This window comes from Arvicola amphibius, chromosome 9 (assembly GCF_903992535.2).
Source record: "Arvicola amphibius chromosome 9, mArvAmp1.2, whole genome shotgun sequence".
Classification (NCBI taxonomy): domain Eukaryota; kingdom Metazoa; phylum Chordata; class Mammalia; order Rodentia; family Cricetidae; genus Arvicola; species Arvicola amphibius.
In genome coordinates this window covers 74,365,574-74,387,079 of record NC_052055.2, presented here as the reverse complement: position 1 = coordinate 74,387,079, position 21,506 = coordinate 74,365,574, and the positions used below count along the sequence as shown (strand labels likewise).

Below are 21,506 nucleotides of genomic sequence, written 5' to 3'. Positions count from 1 at the left end.
GTGAGATCAGAGTCCATTTGGGCTGTGCATTTATTTGCATTCCGCATTTGGTGTTATTTCAATGTAACAGATTGTTTTTTAGCACTATAGAACAACAGACATGCACTACCTTTAAGTTTCTGAGGGTCTTATATCTTGGAGTAGGAGCTGGGGTGGGTGGTTCTAGCTTAGGAACTCTAATTCTGAAGGCCCTACTGGGCTGGAAAATCCACTTTCTAATTCAACGGGTGATTTTTGGCCGACTATGGTTCCCAAGTAACTACTGTTTAGAGACCTTAATTCTTTACCATGTGGTCTCTTCCCAACAGGTCTTGGCACCATGCAGCCAACTTCTCCAGAGAAAAAGACAGAAATGGAAGGAGAAGGAGTGGGGAGAGAAAGAATATGCTAAATGATATTTTCACTTTTACCATGTTCTATAAGTGGGTGCCACAAAAGGCTGTGAATTCCTAAAGGCAGAGATGCTCAAAGATCATCTTGGAAGCTGGCTGCTTCTTCTTCTGTACCAATGATTCTTAACCTTCCTAAAGCTGCGACTCTTTAATATAGTTCCTTATGTTGTAGTGACTCCCAATCATCAAACTATTTTTGTTGCTGCTTCATAACTGTAATTTTGCTACTGTTATGAACTGTAATGTAATTTTTTACAAAAATTTGGAGCTAGAGGTTTGACTGAGTGGTCGTGACCCACAGATTGAGAACCACTGCTCTACATCATGGGATCAACTCACTATCGACACCTAGTGGCCATGGAATATAAAACATATCTATCCAAAAATAAAGGATTCGCTAGTCTGAAGCCACTCAAGCATCACCTTTCAGATAACCTCACCTAATGGTTTTGTGATGCATATATGTCTTCTTGAATCTCATGAGATTCTATTGAACTCTCTAGAAGGTCAATGTGGAATTGAGCTAAGATTTCCTGCAAGTATAAATGGTTGCAATCTACAAATGTAAGGGCGGTGACCATCTTGTCTCTCCTCTTTTGGTTGATGGCAGTCTGCACACCTGCTGGAAATGACCTCTTGTGCTCCTGCGAGAAAGGCTATGTGTGGCCCCGGGAAAGGTGTCTCCACAATCTGACTTGTCAAGAGCATGGTGGTGCCCTGTCAGGCCGCTCCTGCAGTTGTCTGAAAGGACTTCCTCCCCAGGGACCTTTCTGCCAGCTCTCTGATGGTATGCAATTGTTCTTTAAATATCTGTTGAATGGGTATTCAACTTTACCTCAAGCAAATGTCTCTCTGTATTGTCTGTATTCAAACACCAATGAGACAGTTACATTTTGCCCTGTGTTTTTCAGCATATATTACCTTAAAAATCAAAGTCAGACTGAACATAGAATTTCCAGAAGAACTCAAGAATTCGTCCTCTGCCCTCTATAGGTCCTACAAGACCGACCTGGAAAGAGCGGTAGGTTTGAGCTGCTGGAGTTGTTTACCCAAGGAAGTGTTTAGGTGGAACAAGAGAAGCCCATTCCAGTGGACAGGGTGTTTATGTGCATGTAATCTAAGGTGTAAGTGAAGTTATGCAAACCCACCTGAGAAGGAGAATTGAGAAATACTTAAATCAAATAGCATTCAGAGGACAGGGCATCACCTTGGCCTATCAGTAGACCCTCTTCCCTGAGTAAAAACAATTCAGATAAGATTTGGTGACATCACTTCACCAAAATCAATTCCTAGGCTTGGGAGCCTGGTCCAAGAGAGGTAGGTAGGTAGCTCAGGTCTGTTCTTCAGGCATTCTAGAATTCTCCTGTCTCGTTTAGCTCAGAACACTCTGCCTAGTGGACGGCACTGCCCCCCAAGTGGGCAGGGATTTCCTACATAGATAAGGATCTTCCTGGGCAGTCCAAAACAAGGCTTCAAGCCTGAAGTCCAACTTCGAACTCAGAGAGTTCTCTACCCATGGAAGTCAGTAGGCATTCACTCTAGGAACAGTTTATGGTTACTGAGCTAAAGACTTTGCAAGTGGTAACTGACTCGCAGCTGTACGTGTTCAATCTCTCTCTCACCCCTCACAGCCCCTCTCCCTTCTTTCCTGCATTTCTCTGAGCACCTTTTTGTGCACTTAATCTACTATTTACTTCTCTAATAACTGATATAAATTACTAGAAATTACTTCAAGGCCCTGACAATGCCGCCAGTAACAAGATACATAAAATAAAGTCGGACCCAGGTTGATCATGAGTATGTGTGAGCCTTGGTATTGTTCACTAGTCTTTGACACATGACCTTTCTCTTGTTTTATTTTCTAGTTCCGAGAGGGTTACAAAACTTTACCAGGCTTCAGATCCGTGACCGTGACCCACTTCACGTAAGAATGATGCCATTTGTTCCTTTTTCTATGAGGGCAGAAGCCAGTCCACCAGGGAAGAAAATCAAACATCCTCGGGCTATCATTGGGGGGTGCTCGGCAGGAGCAGCTTGATAGAGGTGAGAATACGGTGGGGCATCCTTTACGGATGGACCTCCTTAGCAGCAAGGAAACACAAAGGTGTGCTCATTTTATGCGTGCAAGCATTTTGCAGACAGAAATAGATCTGTAGTTCTGAGAGTTGGAAACGTCGAAGCAGAATCATATCGGATAGCAGTGTTAAAGACACTGCTAGAAGATTGTGCTAGGCAGACAGGATTGCAGGGTTTTCTGGTGCTCCTGGAGCCTAGAAACCTTGTGGGTTCAGCTCGCTGTTCCCATCTGGTCACTTTTCCCATTTGTATTCCTGGTAAGTCGTGCCTTGGGCTACAGATTAACATTTGAAGACAGGCTTATTCTAGTGATTCCTTGCCGATAATAGTACTCTTGGCTTCTGCTCATTTGCTTTTCCACGCAAAGAGCCACAAGGATCTAGACCCCTCCTAGCTCAGTTACTGCTTCACTGAACTGAGTGGTCTCTGTGCAGCAAAGGCAGCGTGGTTGTGAACTTCGAGGCCCAGTTTAAATCGTCACCGCTGCCCGGATCAATTCACAAAGCCAACGAGCATGTCACACAGAACCTCAACCAGACCTACAGAATGGACTACAGCTCCTTCCAAGGAACGCCGAGCAGTAAGTGCAATGTGCTTCATCCTCACGCATGTTCATCTGGGGGTAGGCATGGTGATGGTTGATTAGAGCCAGGGCAGAGGTTCCCGCATGGCGGTGTGTGCTGCCACACTCTTCACAACATCAAGGGGGTGGTTGTGTCAACAAATAAGCTGGTAATGAAAGCTCGTACAAGGGAAGTTTCCTAGGCTGTCAAGAAAGATAAAATTATGAAAATTCCAGGACAACAGATGAGTCTAGAAAATACAAAGTCAGGTGAACCCGACTCAGAAAAACAAAAATTGTTTGTCATGTTCCCTCTTCTATGTAGATCCTAACTGTTACTGTGTGACAAGATAGCAAAAGGGAGCTCCCAGGGTGGAAGTGGAGGGTGAGAGGGAGGTTCAGAAGAGAAGATGGAACAAAATAAATTATTGCTAAAATGTTGTAACAGACCAGACATGGTGGTGCATACTATAATCCCAGCACTCAGGAGGCAGAGGCAGGAGAATCTCTGTGAGTTCGAGGCCAGCCTGGTCTACAGAGCGAGTGCCAAGACAGTCAGGGCTCCATAGAGAAACCCTGTCTTGAAACAGACAAAAAGAGTGCTATGATGAAATAGACCACTATGCATACTAAAAATAAATAAATAAATAAATAAATAAATAAATAAGGGAGAGGATGAAGGCCCCAGAAATCATGGTGATATTTCTTATGACAGAGGCCTGGAGCACTGGGTGATATCTGCCCCTTTTTGACTAACATACAAAAGCTAGAGAGTCAGGGAGGATGGGAACAGGGATTTATAATAGAAATTTTGTGAGTTTCCTATGTTCAGATAGTCAAAAAATTCATAAATGCAAGACTAACCCCGCAGTGATGGGGGCCATAGTCACAGAAGATGCTGACACTAAGTAGGGTCCATTGTTGATTTAGAGGGCGGGTCTCAGGGATCGTATGTACCACACTAGCCCTACAAAGACCCATCTGTATTTCACCGAAGTCTCAACCCCGGATGGTTCTGATGCAAGGGGAGGCTTCCCAACTGCTGCTCCAGATCATTTTAAACAGTGGGAGGAAATACATGACTTTAGATACTCTCTTTCAGTGGGGTCCAGACATGGGCTCTGTCTGGTGCTTCAGCAGGCAGTGGGACCATCGTTACACAAGGGGTGGTAAGGGGAGCCTGTGGGCAGGATTGTGACCGGCAAACGCTGAGAAGAGCCCTCAAGAATCCTGGAGAGGCATAGTCTGGAGAGCCGGCTCCACAGTTCGAGGTCACTGAAGTGGAACCCTCCCTCTTTTCCTTTGAATTTCCAGATGAAACGAAGTTCACGGTTACACCGGAAGTCATCTTCGAGGGAGACAGCGTAGTTCTGGAGTGTGAAAGTGAAATCGTGTCCTCCAACACGTCTTGGTATTACGGAGAGAAACGCTCCGAGATCCAGAGCGGCGGCAGATTCTCCATCCACACCTCGGTCCTCAACAACATGAGCTTGGTCTCGCGCCTCACCATTTATAACTTCACGAAGCGCGATGCCGGTGAGCTTCCGACCTGAGACTGGGGGAGGAGCTCAATGGTGTGCTCAGAGCGGCAGCCCACAGCACCGGAAATGGGGCTGAGCTGCCCACAAGAAGCCTGATGGCTCGTGTTCCAAAATGGAAAAGTCGTCCCCTGGATTTCCTGTGTGTGTATTTGTGTGTATGCAAATGTTGTGTGAGTGTTTGCATATCTGCCTGGATGCCATGCTGGTCTGAGGTTGCAGTCTACCACGGGCAGTCTGGCAGCTCTCTCAAAGCTCGGCAACAGGGGTGACATGGATAACTCCTTCCCCTGGCCCTGTTCTCTGCCTGACCTTATTTGGGGAGCATCTCTAGGCCAGGATACCTGACTATCTCTAGTATGACCCTGGACACAGTTCCCTGCAGAAGCTTTCCCTCTGCTGCTTATATGGTAATTAGACATTGAGGCTTGCCGTAGGACCGTGCTCCACAGATGATAACTAAAGGTTGTACTGGGAGCTTAATATAGGAGTGCGCCGTTTAATGCAAATTCGGTGATTCTCCAGCCATCAATCCCAGTCCTGCATATTCCCTACACTCTGGAATAAAGTTGAGCAGATTCGCTGAAGCTGTCTCCTGGAGAGCTGTCACAGGCTGTACAGAGTTCTCTGTCATCACTTCTGCCCCTTGTCCCCATGGACTGGTGACCAACAGGCACACCCCCCCCCCCACGTATCCACAAGAGGTCGGACTTCAGAGTGTCTTTCTTCATTACACCCCATCTTGGTGTTGGAGACAGGGTCTCTCACAGAAGAGCACCCACCAATCTGCTCGGCAGTGAGACTGGTGGCCCACCTGTCTCCACCTTCACAGATGTACGCTACCATTTCCATCTTTTTATGTGGGTTCCAGGGTCTGAACTCAGATCCTCATGCCTGCACAGCAGACCACGAACCATCTTCCCAGTGACCCAGTATACTATTTTTAATGACATTGAAAAATCTACTGATATATTTTGAATTTTACTGGTGTATAGTATAGTCTTATGATGTTTTATTTTAATTAACCTATAAAATTGGCATATTACATACCATACATATTATAAGTATATAATTTACTAGGTTTGGACACATACACTTGAGAAGGCATCAGCAAAATGAAGGTGGTAAATACATCTAGTCTCCCAAAATGTTCTTGTTCCCTAAAGTAATCCCTCCTTTTGGCCTTTCCTGCGTCCACATGCCTACTCCAAGCAACCACAAAAACATAAATTTCAGAGATTAACAATAAACTTGACACATACTATATTTAATAACTCCAGTGAAAACCAGATGTCAGTGGGGCCAATTCTATTCTTCCGAACCAGTAGGGCCAATTCCGAACAATAAAGAGGTCTATATATGCATGAACTCTTGTCACATCTGTGCAGATTCTGCATTCTACCACAGGATTAAATAGCATGCCAGAATTATCCATGGTCCTCCAATTCTCACAGACTTGCCAATTTTGTTTCCCTGTGTCTTATATTCCCACACTTGTCCCTGAGAATGCTGTGGTAGAGACCTTTTTCTACTTTTTACCTTATGTCATTAGAAATGTCTGATTGACTTGCCAGTTTCTGAATATTCCTTCAGGGGTGTTCATGAATCAAGCCTGAGATGCCATGACACGTGAGGTGCTCAATTTTATTAAGAAAAATTCATAAGAGTGATGATAATTCATAATCTTGTGAATTCTTGACAGGTGAATATCGTTGCAAGCTGACATTGGATATTTTTGAATATGGGGACACCAAAAGACTAGATGTCACTCCCATCCGGATTCTGGCCAAGGAAGAAAGGAAGGTGGTGTGTGACAGCAACCCTATCTCGTTGAACTGCTGCAGCGAGAACATAGCCAACTGGAGCAAAATTGAGTGGAAGCAGGAAGGGAAAATAAAAATTCTAGGTAAGAATGGCGGAACAAAACCTTTTGCAAAGAGGGCTCTTTGCTTACCTCTCAGCCAAAAACAAAACAAACAAAAAACCCGAGATATTTTGGACCATAAACAAACAAATAACTAGGTTTTGATTCCAGCACCAGCCTACACACTCTAAAACAAACCTCCAAAAATACTTGCATGCAAACATCAAGCTTGCGTCGTGGGCAAGATCCTAGCAGATAAAGACGTGAGAGGGAGTGACCCTAGTGACTGGGGTCCGTAGCACGGCTCATCCTCCCTTTCCTTTCCTCCCTCAGCAGAAAGCTACAGCTGAGGAGGCCTGACCGGAGCTTCTCATCTTTGTCCCTGTGTGAACTCACTCCCTTACACACGTCCTTCAGCTTTCTCTGTCTCTCTGATTCCAGCTTGCGTTTCTCTGCGGAATTATTTCTCTTTCACTTACTACATGTCAGTTCTTACTCATTAATTTTTTTGCATGTGTATGCATGTGGTATGTGTATGTGTGTGTTTACATGTGTTGGGCCATACGGTGTGGGGGTTACACATGTATAAAGGGCAGAGGCTGACACTGAGCTTCCTACTTGATTGCTTTCTTTCTTTAATCCAGGTCAGAATTTTGCTAGTATAGCTAGCTTGACTGATCCAGGGATCTCCCATCTCTCTTCTGCATGCTGGGATTTTGCAGGTTGAAGTATTTATACGGATATAGAGGATCTAACCAGTACTCACGCATATATGAAAGTGTTTTACCCACTGGTCCATCTTCCCAACTCTGCTTTTGTTTTGCACTGAGATCTAACCTGAAGTTCCTCACCTTCCAGTTCATGCTAGATAATAAAGAAAAACAGCAATGGTGTCTAAAGACATGCATCCGTTGGCATTAGCATTTGTTGTTCTTGCAGAGGACCAGGGTTTGGTTTCTGGCACCCACACTGCAACCATCTGCAACCCCAGTTCTTAGGGTTCTAATAACTGACCTCCTTGGGCACCACATACACATGGCATGCACAGATGCACATGCAGGCAAAACACTCAGACACATAACATAAAATAAATCTTTAAAAAAATTAAACTAGAAATAGTGACTTTTTATAACAGTTTTGTACAAATGTTAGCCCCTTAAAAATGATTGCTGGTGATCACATCTAAACTTGATCACAAGTTTGAAACTAGTAGTTTTACTTCCAATGAGAAAATAAGGAAATTAAGGTCCAGATTAAATTGCTTTCCCAAGGTTATCACAATATGGAAAGAAAAGAACTAGGACTCTCCACTAATCTCAGTTCACGAGACCAGCACTTTCTTCATCCGGTGAGCCGGCTTTGGACCTAGTTGCCGGCAGGTTAGATACAAAAGCACCATTTGCTATTTAGAGACCATATGAGAAAACAGTCATCTCTTCTTTTAAGAAACAATAATATTATGTATGAACATTTAAAGAAAAAAATCTTTGAGCTAAAATGGAGCTCTCCACACTTTGTGAGTGTGCTACATGTTTATGTTACAAAGTCCTTGCCCTTAAGACTAAGCTGTGTTTTTATTACTAGCTTAATATGAAAACGTCAGTCTCCACCCACACTTTCCTGAGAACCTCTAGATTGTAAAGTACATTTCACCTACACATCTGATGAGACCGTCAAAGACTGAGAAAGACATCTGGTAAATCTGATGTCGGCATGGGACATTTAGTCATTTCCCTGGTTTATAAGGAAAAGTGGCACAGGCATCCTGAAGGCACTGCCAGATGGAGGAGGGGCCTTGCACAATTCCCATGGCTCTGGTGGAGGAGCTTTCAACCCAGAAGGTGACAAGACCTCGCCCTCTGGCAGAGGAACCAGGAAGTCTGCAGTGGGATGCTCGGGGACCTCTCTCTCTGGTGACCCCTTTGCAGACTTTCCTAAGTCCAACAAGGTTGACCAGCCTGCAGAACAATGGATTTCCTGCATAGCTTGTTATCCTCCCACCCCGATCCCAGCCCTGGCCCCCAAAGCAGCTTGATGGGGTGCTAAGTTCTACAGTGAGGATTGCTGGTTTATGTACCCACAGCACACTGACAGCCTCACGTCACACCTGATTGCCATTAAAGTCCCACTTGTCTTTTAAAGCTTAGAATAACTTCCTCTTCTCTGATAGCCTTTGTAAACACCCATATGAAATGACCTCCCTCCCCACTTTTAACCTGCCTGCTGTACTGACTTTTCTTTTGTGGGACCTGTCGTTGGCACATTCCTTTTGTTCTATTTCTATATACATATCACTCAGCATGGTTCATTACCTTGCCTGTTAGGAGAGAAGGCTGGACTTTTACATTCAGCAGGAAGAGGAAGGGGAAGTACGACTGTAAACACTGGCATCCAGGTCTGAGGCTGAAGGGTGTGTTGGAAGCCAGGGTGTGGTTTGGGTTTTGAGAGGATGAAGAGTCAGGTTCCAAGGAGAGGGACAGATTATGGCATATTGTGTGATAAATGTTGCTACCATCTAGGGGTCTGAAAACAAAGACTTAGTGGTCTTAGGGGTCTGAATCAGGTTTGTTTCATCTGCCAGTTAAAGAATTTAAAGGCACAAAAAGTATCAAGGGCAAAGGCCAGCAATGGGAGAAATCTCCAATATGGCAGAAGAATCAGCAGCTGAAGAGGCTTTCATGAGGGGTGAAGAAACACACTCAATAAGGCCCATCTAGAGAAAGCAAGACAAAGACCTTCTGCAAAGCAAAGGAGGGTTTCAGAAGACTAAAACCAGGTTTCTCCTTACTGAGGTTTTAAGGGTCTTTGAGGGGCTTTTCTTCTTCAATTTAGGGCTTGTCATTTGCAGCAAAGACAGGGGGGTCAGGTAGACTCACAAGTGTGGAGATAGATATTTTTATGCCGTAATCCAGCCCTGGACTTGTTGAGCTGGTCTGCTGTTGGGGTGGAGAAACTAGTGAGAGGAAAAATCTTTGTTTTGAGATGCCAGGCTTTTGTCTCAGGGAGGAAGGGCGAGGAAGTTTGCCATCTCTATTGTCTGTTTGTCCTCTTCCTATCTATCTGCCTACTAGGGATCTGTCTAACTCTTAGTCCACAGCGCCACACACTGCGAGAAGAACATCCGACTTTACTGTACACACAAGTATGTTAGACGATCAAGGCTTTAGAAAACTAAACATTCCCGGGCGTCCTGTTGTCTCTGTGTACTTGATGCTCAGGAGGCAGAGGCAGGAGAATCACAAGTCAAAGGCCAGCCTGAGCTACACAACAAATTTAAGCAAGCTTGACTTATATAGTGAGACCTTGTCTTACAACCCCAAACAAGTCAACTACAAAAAGAAAATGAAACTTACAGGTGGCATAATGAGTAAGTTGAAGATGGAATTAACTGAGAATTGAGACCCAGATGTAATCAGTTGCAAAGTTCAGACAACAAACAGCGGAGCCTGGGAAAGTGACCTTGCTTTGATGGAGTCAGCCTTGTTTCAGGAGCTTAAGCTCCAAGAGCATTTTTTTTAAACAAGTGTGTGGACGTACAATGTGAGGAAGTGCAGGTAATTAAAGTGGCCTTTAAGATTTTTAATTTGTGTTTCTGCCAATATCAGTAAGAGGAAGCACTGGATGTGTGAGTTTTGTCTGGGGAAAAATAAATAAATTGCATGTGTTGAGTTTGAGGTAACAGAGATGTCAAATCAACACTTGGGAATTTGCCTCAGAAGTTTCCAAGCAGGACATTCCTCTTAGAGTAGTGTGGGAAGTCATCCAATCTCAGTTTATGACAGGAGCCAAAGTTGTGATGTTGCTGAAAGAATGAAGAGAAAATGAGCAACAGCGGGTGGGGTGGAGGGAGTTGGGGCCAAGGACAAAGCAGGGAGCATCCTATGCATTTAAGAAGGATGCTCAGATAGGGCCTTAGAAAGGAGATCCAGGAAGATGAGCGGGAACAAAGATAAAGGACAGACCCAAAGGCTCAAGCAGCCACAGCAGGTGGCTGGCAGTGGGGAGGACATAGTGCAGATTGTAAGGAGAAAAGCCCAGGATGGAGGAAAGAGGACGTTCCTGTTGGTCTTCAGGAAATACTTCTGCTAAAGCAGAGGGTGACAAAAGTCAGTTTCAAAGATGTAAAGTGGGAGTGGGAAGCCAGAGGTAACAAATGCAGAAACATCATGAAAAGTGGGGGAGGGGGGAGGGCCTTTCACATGGGCAGACTTGGCCAATGACTTGACTCCTGTCTGAGGACAATGTTTTAAATTTCTTCAGTCAGTCAACCTTGTAGAACCCTAATGCAGATGTGGCTTTCTTCTGAGAACTCGGCTCAAGAAAGGACGGGCAGAGAGAGGACATCTTTAGAGAATTAGAAGTGATTTTGTCAACATGAAAGAGAGAGGATGGGCGGAGTTACCCTAACAGATCCTTGCGTAGAAAGATGGTTGTAGGAGCTGCTTTTCTGCCTCCCTGCTAGAATAACCAGAGAAGAAACCAAGTTGTAGAAGCCACGGCTTATTTCTGGCTTACAGTTCCAGGGCAGACACAGTCCACCAGGATAGGGAGGGCCTGGAGGTCAAGTGTGCTCATGCTTCATCCACACACAGCGAGAACAGGAAGTGTGGCCAGGCTGTGAAAGCTTAGAGCCAGCCCACAGTAATGTACTTCCTTCAGCAAGTTCTCACATCCTAAAGGTTCTGTAGTCTGCCCAGAGAGCAGTGCTAACTGGAGACTCAGTCTTCAAACATATGGTCCTATGGGGGACATTTGTCATTCAAACCCCAACACTGGCCATATGACAATCAAAATAAATAATAAAGGCATCTGTCTAGGGTGACTACTGGCGTAATAAAACTCCATGACCAAAGCACCTGGAGGGGGAAAGTGTTTATTATGTTCACAGTTCCATATAACAGTTCACCATCAAAAGCAGTGAGGGCAGGAACTCAAGCAGGACAGGAGCCTGGAGGCAGGAGCTGATGCAGAGGCCGTGGAGGGGTGCTGCTTGCTGGCTTGCTCCTCATGGCTTCCTCAGCCTGCTTTCATGTAGATAGAGCCCAGAACCACCAGCCCAGGAATGGTACCACCCACAATGGGCTGGCCCTCCCACATGGATCACTAATTAAGAAAATGCTTCACACCAGATCTTATGGAGGCATTTTCTCAGCTGGGGCTCCCTCCTCTCTGATGACCCTCGCTTGTGTCCGGTTGACGTAAAACTAGCCAGCACAGCACAGCTGATCAGCTACAGCTGAGAGACTGAATTTATTTGGACACTAACCCATCAACTTACTCTGTGTCTTTCTTTCTTTTTTCTTTTTTTTTTTTTTTGGTTTTTCGAGACAGGGTTTCTCTGTGGCTTTGGAGCCTGTCCTGGAACTAGCTCTTGTAGACCAGGCTGGTCTCGAACTCACAGAGATCCGCCTGCCTCTGCCTCCCGAGTGCTGGGATTAAAGGCGTGCACCACCACCGCCCGGCTACTCTGTGTCTTTCACTTTGGGAGGGTGTGAATGTTTAGGGAGTGTCTGGGGACTGCAGTAACAGATGAAATGGGCAGGTTGGAAATGGAGACTGGAGTGGGAAAAATACACAGGGTTGTTCTAGAAGCCCAGGGAAGATGATTTGGAGGGTGGGCTGGGAATGGAAACGATGATTTTGGAAATATAAAGCTGCTAGCAACTGAAAAAGTATGAAACTGAAGTTTCCACTAAAGAACGTGCTACTAATTCAGAGTCAGACAACCGTGATGGCCACGCATTTGTGTGTGTCATTTCAGGGATCCCAGAAACAGACCTCGACTCTAGCTGCAGCACTTACACCCTCAAGGCAGATGGAACCCAGTGTCCTAGCGGGTCTTCTGGAACAACAGTCACCTACACGTGTGAGTTCGTCAGTCCCTACGGAGCCAGAGGCAGTAAGAACATAGCTGTGACGTTCATCTCTGTAGGTAAGAACTCTTGCCGTAGACGGTTCAGATAGATGTAGGGTACCCTTGCCAATCAACTGGGGTCACCAGTGGGTTAAATAAAGCTGGGCTTTCCCTGGGAGTGGGATGGTGGTCAGATGTCCCTCTATGCCATTTCAAGTCAGATGGAATGAATTTTGAGCTGGGAAGGGTCACGTGGGAAAGAGCGGTGAGAAACTAACGCCCTCGTCCCCAATAAAAAAGCAGATGGGCTGGGGGAATAGTGTCCCGACCAGCTTAGTTCCATTGTCAGTGAATTCCTGTGACAGCTAACCCCCTTTCCTTCACAACTCATTTCCCCTCCTTAAGTCCCAACAGCCTCCCTCACTTCCCAATGCTCCTCAATTCCTTTCCCAGTCTTCCTGTTCTAGAAACAGCACAGCAGACAGTTAGGACAATCTGAGCATTGTCCTATGGCGGAATAAAAAGCTTTGTTTCAATCTTTGAAGTCTTAGTCAGGTTTATGAAAGAATCATGTCTCCTGACATCCACACATGGCAGAGATACAACAGGAAGTGTGGGCAGGCTGTAAAACCTGCGCACTCGCCCACAGTGACGTACTTCCTTCAGCAAGTTTCACGTCTTAAAGGTTTTCTAACCTTCCCAAATAATATCACCAACTGGGAACTAAGTATCCAAAGACATGAGCCTAAGAGAAACATTTCTCATTCAAATCATAGCACTGGTGATACGCCAATCAAAATAATAAAGACGTCATTAATCGCCTAGCATTATAGAGTCACCACCGCTGAAAAACTTTCCTTCCACCAAGCCTATGAAAAGCAATCATTTGCAGCCTCTTTGAGAAGTGTCATGAAAACAGTAACTATTTGTCTCCTGAAAGTGTTCTGCTCTGGAACTTAGTGTTTATACAACAGCACAGGCTCATGTGGACCCCGTCCACAGCACAGGTCTCTGAATTAGAACATGAGTGAACAGGCTGGCAGTTCTCACCACAGAGCACTGCCAAGTTCCCAGAGTCCCGAGGAGTTCCCTTAGGTCAGGCACCTGGTTCCTCTCCTGTTGGCGCACTGGCACCAAGACTTAGCTCTTATTTGGATTCCCGGGGGCATATTGTAGAGGCACGGTTAATCCTTGCTGAAAATCCCTGGTCTGGTCATCTGACCTCTTCTGAGGACAAGAGAACCAGATTTCTGAGTTCGTGAGGCTTTGCTTTTTGCTCAAACATGGCTAGCCCTCAGAGAACCATTTCCAGATCCTTCCAGTAAGAGAGGACAGAGTGAGGGACACACTTTTGTATGTGTCCTCAGCCTGAGAACTAAGACTAAGACATTATGGAAAGCACTGGCTTCTTTGAATCATCATTAAGAATAAGATTCATATTGATCAGAGAGGCAGGCCTGTGGTGGTCGACTCATGGGATGAGCAGTTCGCCTCCATGGATGGCCAAAACAAGTGCCATTTCGAGATGTCAATCATGGGAATGACATGCTCCCAGAGAAAAGGAAAGATAGATAGAACAATAGAAAAATAAACTGTGGGATTTTCATCTAGATCCACAATGGTCTCAATATTGTCAACAAACAATGTCATGAATCTGCGAGAGAATGCCAAAAATAGTAGTAAACATGTAATCAGCATGTATATAACTTTGGTTATAATATTGTATATAGTTAAAACCAAATAGCTATAAGTAATCCCAGTCTGCCTGAGATAGTCTAAGTATAGTTATTTGGATAGTGAGCTTTATGATCTGTCTAGGGAAAAACTAGATCAAGAATTCACTCTTGTTTATGAAGCACTAACGGTATACTAGACCATCAGTAAATGCTAAGGACACACCAACAGAGACTAAAGGCTGCTTTTTACTGGGGACAGATACAGAATGAAGTGAAACTACGTCACAGTGGTGTGACGTTGGTGGTACAGTGGTAAGCACAGCTCTCTTCCGAGACGCGACACAGTGTTGTGGGGAAACGTGTCTAAAGAGTTGATGTGCGTTGTGAGAACTCAGTCCTCTATCTTTCCCTTGAGGGGTCGCAGAGGAGGTTGGAGGGGAGCCTGGGTGAAGCCAACATCCCTAAGTTTGCAACCTTTTACCCTGCTAATCATCAGGAGATAATTCCAGCTACAAAGGGGAAGTGCCCGAGGTCCTAAGGCATGTGATGGAAGTGAGTACAGTTCAGAGCACCACCGCCAACAGCCTAGAAACAAGTAAAGCCCAGGAACAGCAAGGTACCAATCCCGCGTTGGCACGAGTAGCGTCAGGACGGTCCGTGTTGCTGTCTCTGTCTTAAATTTTCACCCCTGTGTCGATGTCATCCGAAAAACTAAACATTGGATTTGTTGTCGATTTGTCTTGTCTGTCCTGTTTGCCTTCTTTCAGCCAACCTAACAATAACCCCGGACCCAATTTCTGTTTCTGAGGGACAAAGCTTCTCTATCTCATGCATCAGCGACGTGAGTAACTATGATGAGGTGTACTGGAACACTTCTGCTGGCATTAAAATCCACCCAAGGTTTTATACCATGAGCCGGCAAGGAGATCGAGCAGAGTCGGTGCTGACGGTGAAGACCTCCACCAGGGAGTGGAATGGTAAGGGAGGGACCAGACCCTGCAGTAGGCTGTCTAGACTCTTGCAAACGTGCAATGGCAAGCAGCAGCTGCTTCCAAAGACTCTGAATTGGGGCATGCCTATGATGACTATATTAATCTCTCTTTGTGGGTGATATGGCAGTCCTTTAGGGGGAGATAGCATTCTCCTGTTTATGGATGTGGCAAACAGTGCTCAAAAGCAACATTCATCATGATGGTACAAGTTAGGTTGTGCAGCCTGGATTGGCATTAGCGTCTGAGTCCACAGCCTGCACTCCCGCATCATGACAGAGGGAGTTGTTTCGAAATAACTTCACTAGGGCCTGAGAACCGGCTTGGTCAATAGAGCACTTACCTTGCAAGAAGGAAGGCCTGAGTTCAATCCCCAGAAGCCACATAAAAGCCCAGCAGAGTAGTGACTGCTTGCAACCTCAGCAGTGATTGTCAGGGGGTGAGGGGAGGTGGTCCTGACAGGCGAATCCCCAGGAGGCTTGCTAACCAGCTAGTCCAGCCTTCGTGGCAAACTTCTAGTCCAACGAGAGACTCTGTCTCCAACAGAAAATGGAACGTGCCTATGAGACACAACACTGGAGGTTGTTCTCTGATTTCCACATGTATGTGTTTACACATATACATGCATATGTGCACACACATGTACTACTATGCACACACACGTACACGCACACAAATTATAATAATAATACACCTTCACTAGATGCTTGGTACTACACTACCCAGCTGTACTATGAAACCTCTGGGAAGTGTTTACATGTCTGATTTTAATAAGAGAAGTATTTGTATTTCCTGTTTATATCTCTATGTTGTTAGTGTTGCCAGGAAGTACAAGTTTTGGAGAGCGGTAAGGAATCGGTAGACCTGTGTGGTAGCAGCTGATCCATGGATCTTTTATGATACATCCAGGGCAGCTGCTTCAATGGTGGTTTGTCCTCAGGTGGCATGGTGTCCTGGAGCCTAAGGGACCACTCATTTAGACAGACAAGTGGGTGCGATGGTACCACAGGGTTCCATCATGTCCCAGATCTTCACAAACATTCTTTTCTGCACACCACCAGACTCCCACTCTTTCCGTGGTTGTGGGAGAGCCATGGAGCACCCAGTTTCACTCTTACCCTTGGATAAGTCATTTAATTTGATTGGTTGGAGTGAATGCATATGTGAAAGAAGGAGGGTTATTGGTTAGTCCTTACGACATGGGAAGTTCCTGGGAGGGAAGTCAGTCCAGCTCTCCCAGCGTCCTTTCCCAAGTTGGGGAAGGAAAGCTAAGACTCTTTTTTATCTCCAGTGATGCCCTTTAAGAGCGATGACTTCACTCTGTCTCCCTTTTGCTCCCTCCCCTCAGGAACCTACCACTGCATATTTAGATACAAGAATTCATACAGTATCGCCACCAAAGACGTCACCATCCACCCACTACCTCTGGAGTCAGATATCATGATGGATCCTTTGGAAGCCAGCGGCCTGTGCACCAGTTCCCATCAGTTCAGGTGCTGCGTGGAAGAGGAGAAAGGGGAAGAGTACTCCGTCACTTTCCACGTCGATTCCTCAGCTTTTCCTGCTGGTAAGAGGCAGACCGCCCCATGGTTAGGTCACGTTAGCTCATAGACACGAGGTTTTATTCTTAAAACAAGACATTGAAAAGTTTCCAGAGACGGAGCCACACTTGATGTACAGGAACGTAATCCCCGTTACTCAGGAAACTGAGGCAGATGGGTCTGTGCGCAGAGGGAATGCCCAAGCAACATGGGGAATTCAAAGATGACCTAGGCAACTTAGTGAGGCTCTGTATCAAAATAAAACAAAAAAATGAAAAGAGACCGAGGATGTAGCTCTGCTTCAGAGCACTTGCCCAGCATGTGGGAGGATCATGGGATCAGTCCTCAGCACTGGATAGAGACTTGATCAGGGATGAAATATCATGGAGCCTTCTTTGTTATCTTGCTGTGGTATGTGACTGACGACTCGCTAGTTTGAAGCAGCTGTGGGTGGAGCCACAGATTCTCCTTCATCTCCACTCTCTCATGTGATCGAGCAGACATTCTGATAACCCCTCCTTCCGTGTTGTAAGAGAACTTGATAGAAAATGGCCCAATAATCTTCCTAAATACAAAAGTGGGCCAGAAAGCCAACAAAAAAACAGCCAAGCACCACAGAGGAAAAGAAAGTAAGACCCACACTCTAGCAAGAATTATGCTGCCTGAAGGTATTTGTCATTATCAGAATCCCAGAGCCTTGAGCAGGCTCCAGGGCTGAGGAAGACCTTGCTCTTTAAAACAGTTTTTTAGGCCAGGTGGTGGTGGTACATGAGCCCAGCCTTGTCTGCAGAGTGAGTTCCAGGACAGCCTGGTTTGCAGAGTGAGTTCCAGCCCAGCCTGGTCTACAGAGTGAGTTCCAGCCCAGCCTGGTCTGCAGAATGAGTTCCAGCCCAGCCTTGTCTGCAGACTGAGTTCCAGCCCAGCCTTGTCTGCAGAATGAGTTCCAGCCCAGCCTGGTCTGCAGAATGAGTTCCAGGATAACCAGAGCTGCACAGGAAGCGTCTGTCTCAAAAAACAAACAAACAAAACAACAACAACAACAACAAAACCAAACCAACTGTTTTTAAACATTTTTTATTTTACTTCATGTGTATAAGTGTTTTTACCTACATGTATGTGTGTGTATCACATTCATACAGAGCCTGTGGGAGTTAGAAGAGGGTGTTGAGTCTTCCGGAACTGGAGTTATAGATGGTTATGAGCCACCATTGGTGTCTGGGAACCAAACCCAGGTTGTCCGAAAGAGCAGCCAATGCTCTTAATCACTGAGCCATCTTTCCAGCCCCAGCCTCTGTTCTTTAAATGGTGGCTGAACCACTCCCTGCCACATCCCACTCCTGGCACAAAGGCCGGATCGTCAAAGGGTGACATGCTCAGTAGAGACTAGGGCAGAAAAACAAAAGCCATCAATCATGGCTAGAAGTCTGGCTTCGTCTCTGGGTACATGCACATTCTCTAAGCAGTATAGCTTTCTCACTCTCGCCCCGCTTTGGACATTGCTCTCACACTGTGTGGGGCTCATGAACCCTAAGTTGAGGAATAATTAGCTTCCAGCTCTTCACTGGCCATCGTCTTGCAAAACAAAATAAAACAAAATTCAAATCCTCTCTTGTAAAATGTCCCACAACTCCAAATCTCAAATACACACAGCTTACTAATTCTTCCAATGACTGTCTTTGGGAATTTGCTCAGCCTGAGAGCATGATAGGCAAGGAGAAAGGGGAAAGGGGGCCAAGATGACTAATAGAGATGACTCAGTGATTGAATGTAGGGGTCTCTGCAACCACCACGGCCAGCAGAGCAATGAGCCATTAGAGACAGAAGGCAATTTGGTACAACACGACTAAGTAACTGGTGTTGATTCAAACTTCAGGAGTCTGACCCTAAGTAGTTTATTTTAGGCATATTTAAGCAGTGCCATTTGGTGAAAGCGTCCCTGATGATAATTAATCCCATGTGCTCAATAAGCATTTATAAATCTCCTTGAAAGACAAAGTATGTCATCAGCTGTAATAAGCTAAATAAAGATCAGACTTGACTGCATCTTTGTAAAGTACACATGACACCTTCCTATATCATAAAGATAGGTTCCATGGATTGACTGAGAAAAACAAACTCATGGTAAGGGCCTGGGAAAGGATTCATTGCGGTCTTGGTCATACAGATAGTGCAAAGGTCGCCAGGCCATTAACCTCTGCTCCGAGCCTTCTGGGCAGATGACAGGTTATGCATCCCTTCCTTTAAAGGAACAGCTCTGTGTATTTAGCATTCCTGGTTCCCTAGTGCTTATCTGTGAACACACAAACCTCCAAGCCTCCTTCAATTTGAAGGCTTTACTGTTCTCGCAGAGGACCTGGGTTTGGCTTTCAGTATCCATATTGGGCATCTTACAACCATCTATATAACTCCAGTTCCAGGGCATCTAGCACCATCTTCCGGCATCTGTGAGATCCTGCATGTACACAGTGTACATACAGACAAGCAGGCACACATAAATTATAAGTATATTAATAATAATAACAATAAATAATTTAGGTATTTATTTTAATGTCTAGAAAGGTCCATGCTATATAAAATGCAATGCATATAACATTAAACATCCTAAATGAGTAGGATAGATTGAAAAGGCATTGGAAGTTAAGAAAAGCAAGACTCCAGTTAGGTAGAGAAGGCCCTGTTACATTACTGGATGACAGAGAATTTGTCCAGATATTGAAGAATGCCATTATCTCCATTTTCTCATGCCATTATGCATAATCTGGGTGTCTTTCATGTGCCAGACATTGAGACAAGCCCTGGGAGACATGGAGATAAATGAGACTGGGAACTGTCTCTACTGACGCTTCTGGGTTAGTACAACAGAATGACCCACAGGCTAGAGAGAGGGCTTAGTTGTTCCGAGCATACACTGTTCTTGCTGAGGAGCCAAGTTTAAGTTCAGTTCACATCACCCGGCTTAGGTGGTTCACAACCAGCAGCAGCTACAGCTCCGTGGTGTCTCATGCCCTCTTCTGGGCTCTGCAGGTAACTGCACTAACAAGCACATACACAGACACTCATGGGTACACATAATTTTTAAAATTTTAAATAAATCTTTAAGTATAGAATAAAGAGGTAATTGTAAATCACTGTGAGGTCGGGCACAATCAATATACCGAGCAGCATATGGACTCATACTTGAAACTATGAATTGTCTAGGTGACATTTTGGCTAGCACACATTCAGAGATGAATTTATCTGCTCTGAGAGCCAGAGGTTATTTTCACATAAATTTGTGAGCCTTCCCAAAAATAAATGTCATAAATTCCTAGGGGTGTTTGGGGCAGGTTTATTTATATCAGAACATCTTGACAACCTATATGTCTTGACTGTTCATGCTGTGAATTCACATTTTCAATAACACTGTCTTTAGAGAGAGAAGTCAACGGTAGGCAAGCATGCTACAAATACAGCCTCCCAGCAAACTTCCTCCTGTGTCCCAAAAACATCGACGTGTTTTGCCACTTTACCAACGCGGCCAACACCTCGGTCCGGAGCCCATCAATGAAGCTCACCCTTGTTCGGGGTAAGTGCATTTCAATTACACTAAAATCATACAGTCATAACCAGGGACTCCTCATTCCTTGCCTCCATTTGGATAGTCAGTAAAATACATTCCCTGTGGCGGGCCTTGGGTAAACCATCGGGAATACTAAAAGAAACAGAGGCCATGTTCTCTGGCCACTGGCCTAGGGGTGAGATGGAGACATGATTGAAGGTGTGGTCCAAGCTGCTGAGACTACTGTAAAGAACTACTCTGGGTGGCCAATGATGCTGCTTGGTTGAACTCTACTGCTGACAGTGGAGGGCATCTTGGCAGACGAAGTCATTCTGGGGTTGGATCAGAAGCTTCAGTGATTTGTGAGGCAGACTGGAGTGGGCAGTGTCTGTGTCTCGCTGAGATTCCTTGGGGATAATTTCAAGGGGGGTGTGGCCCCACGAGCACTCCTTTCCTGAGATAGAGCCATTTGAAAGGAAGAACAGGTGCCTGCCCTCCCCATCCTCTGCCACCACTAAGCCAGTGTGACCTGGCATATTCTCAAAGGGAAAGATCATGTCCTGTGTGACTGTTTCTATGTGAGCTCATGTAGAAGAAGTCACCTGGGTGACCAGAGAGGCAAAGTAATGATTTCCTGGGAACAGGATCTCTGATAGACAAAGGCTCCCTAATTCTTCCACCTAGGTTGTTTGGTTTACTGAATACCCGTGGACACTCTTGCCCATATGGTAACTGGGACCTGCCCATCAAAGTAGGAAGGCATTATGACCTTAAGACCCTTGGCAGACAGTAGTCTTATATTTGGATGACCATACATTAAGTTCTTGTTGTTTTCCATGGTTTAGATTTCATCTACATCCAAAATGAGAGTCCTGGGGATGAGAGGTGGGCATGAAGCACAGAGGAAAGAGATTGCAGATTGGCTGTGGGGTGAAAGCAATAAGGGGCTTGGAAAACCAGGAACAAAATGAAGGTGTTTACTTCTCTCCAGGCCACTGGGAGCAAAGGCAGTGTGAACTCTAGCACCAAAAGCTGCACAGCCTGATCCTGATTTCTTCTTCCTTGTTCCTGTAAACTCTCTCTTTTGAAAATCCTTATACATATCTTTAATAATCTTGACAGGGGGCAGCAGGGCAGGCAGGTAAAGCGATCTTTTGCCATCTACAGTAGTTCTGACTGTGTTGGTCGCGACAGCTGAGATAGCATTTCTCTCACAAGCACAAGGTTGTAATCATCAGGGAAACAAACCTACAGGCAGATGATTTTACAGCTGGAAAGGGTTTCTGAGCAGGAACTGCCCACCTATGGCTCCGTGCTGGTGCTTGGAAATATTCAGAATTCGGAGTGACTTAGGGTTCAAGGTTTTAAATACATTCCCTAACCAATGATCTTGAAATTTCGGTTTCATTTTAATGTCACATGTCACTGTACGTTTCTAACGTGCACTGCACTGTATAACAAGAGGACAGCTTCATA

At 45.3% G+C, this 21,506-nt stretch overlaps 1 protein-coding gene across 2 annotated transcripts in view; it reads left to right on the top strand.

The window, feature by feature from the left end:
- Adgrf5 (adhesion G protein-coupled receptor F5) overlaps nucleotides 1–21,506 on the top strand; it is a 95,604-nt gene that overhangs the window by 58,178 nt on the left and 15,920 nt on the right. For both annotated transcript variants that reach the window (XM_038342290.1, XM_038342289.1), the window contains exons 5-15: nucleotides 1,003–1,179; nucleotides 1,304–1,413; nucleotides 2,258–2,316; nucleotides 2,903–3,048; nucleotides 4,345–4,566; nucleotides 6,271–6,474; nucleotides 12,194–12,364; nucleotides 14,459–14,578; nucleotides 14,730–14,939; nucleotides 16,300–16,518; nucleotides 19,905–20,057. In XM_038342290.1, coding sequence (XP_038198218.1) covers nucleotides 1,003–1,179; nucleotides 1,304–1,413; nucleotides 2,258–2,316; nucleotides 2,903–3,048; nucleotides 4,345–4,566; nucleotides 6,271–6,474; nucleotides 12,194–12,364; nucleotides 14,459–14,578; nucleotides 14,730–14,939; nucleotides 16,300–16,518; nucleotides 19,905–20,057 — 1,791 coding nt within the window. The remainder of the gene's footprint in view (nucleotides 1–1,002; nucleotides 1,180–1,303; nucleotides 1,414–2,257; nucleotides 2,317–2,902; nucleotides 3,049–4,344; nucleotides 4,567–6,270; nucleotides 6,475–12,193; nucleotides 12,365–14,458; nucleotides 14,579–14,729; nucleotides 14,940–16,299; nucleotides 16,519–19,904; nucleotides 20,058–21,506) is intronic.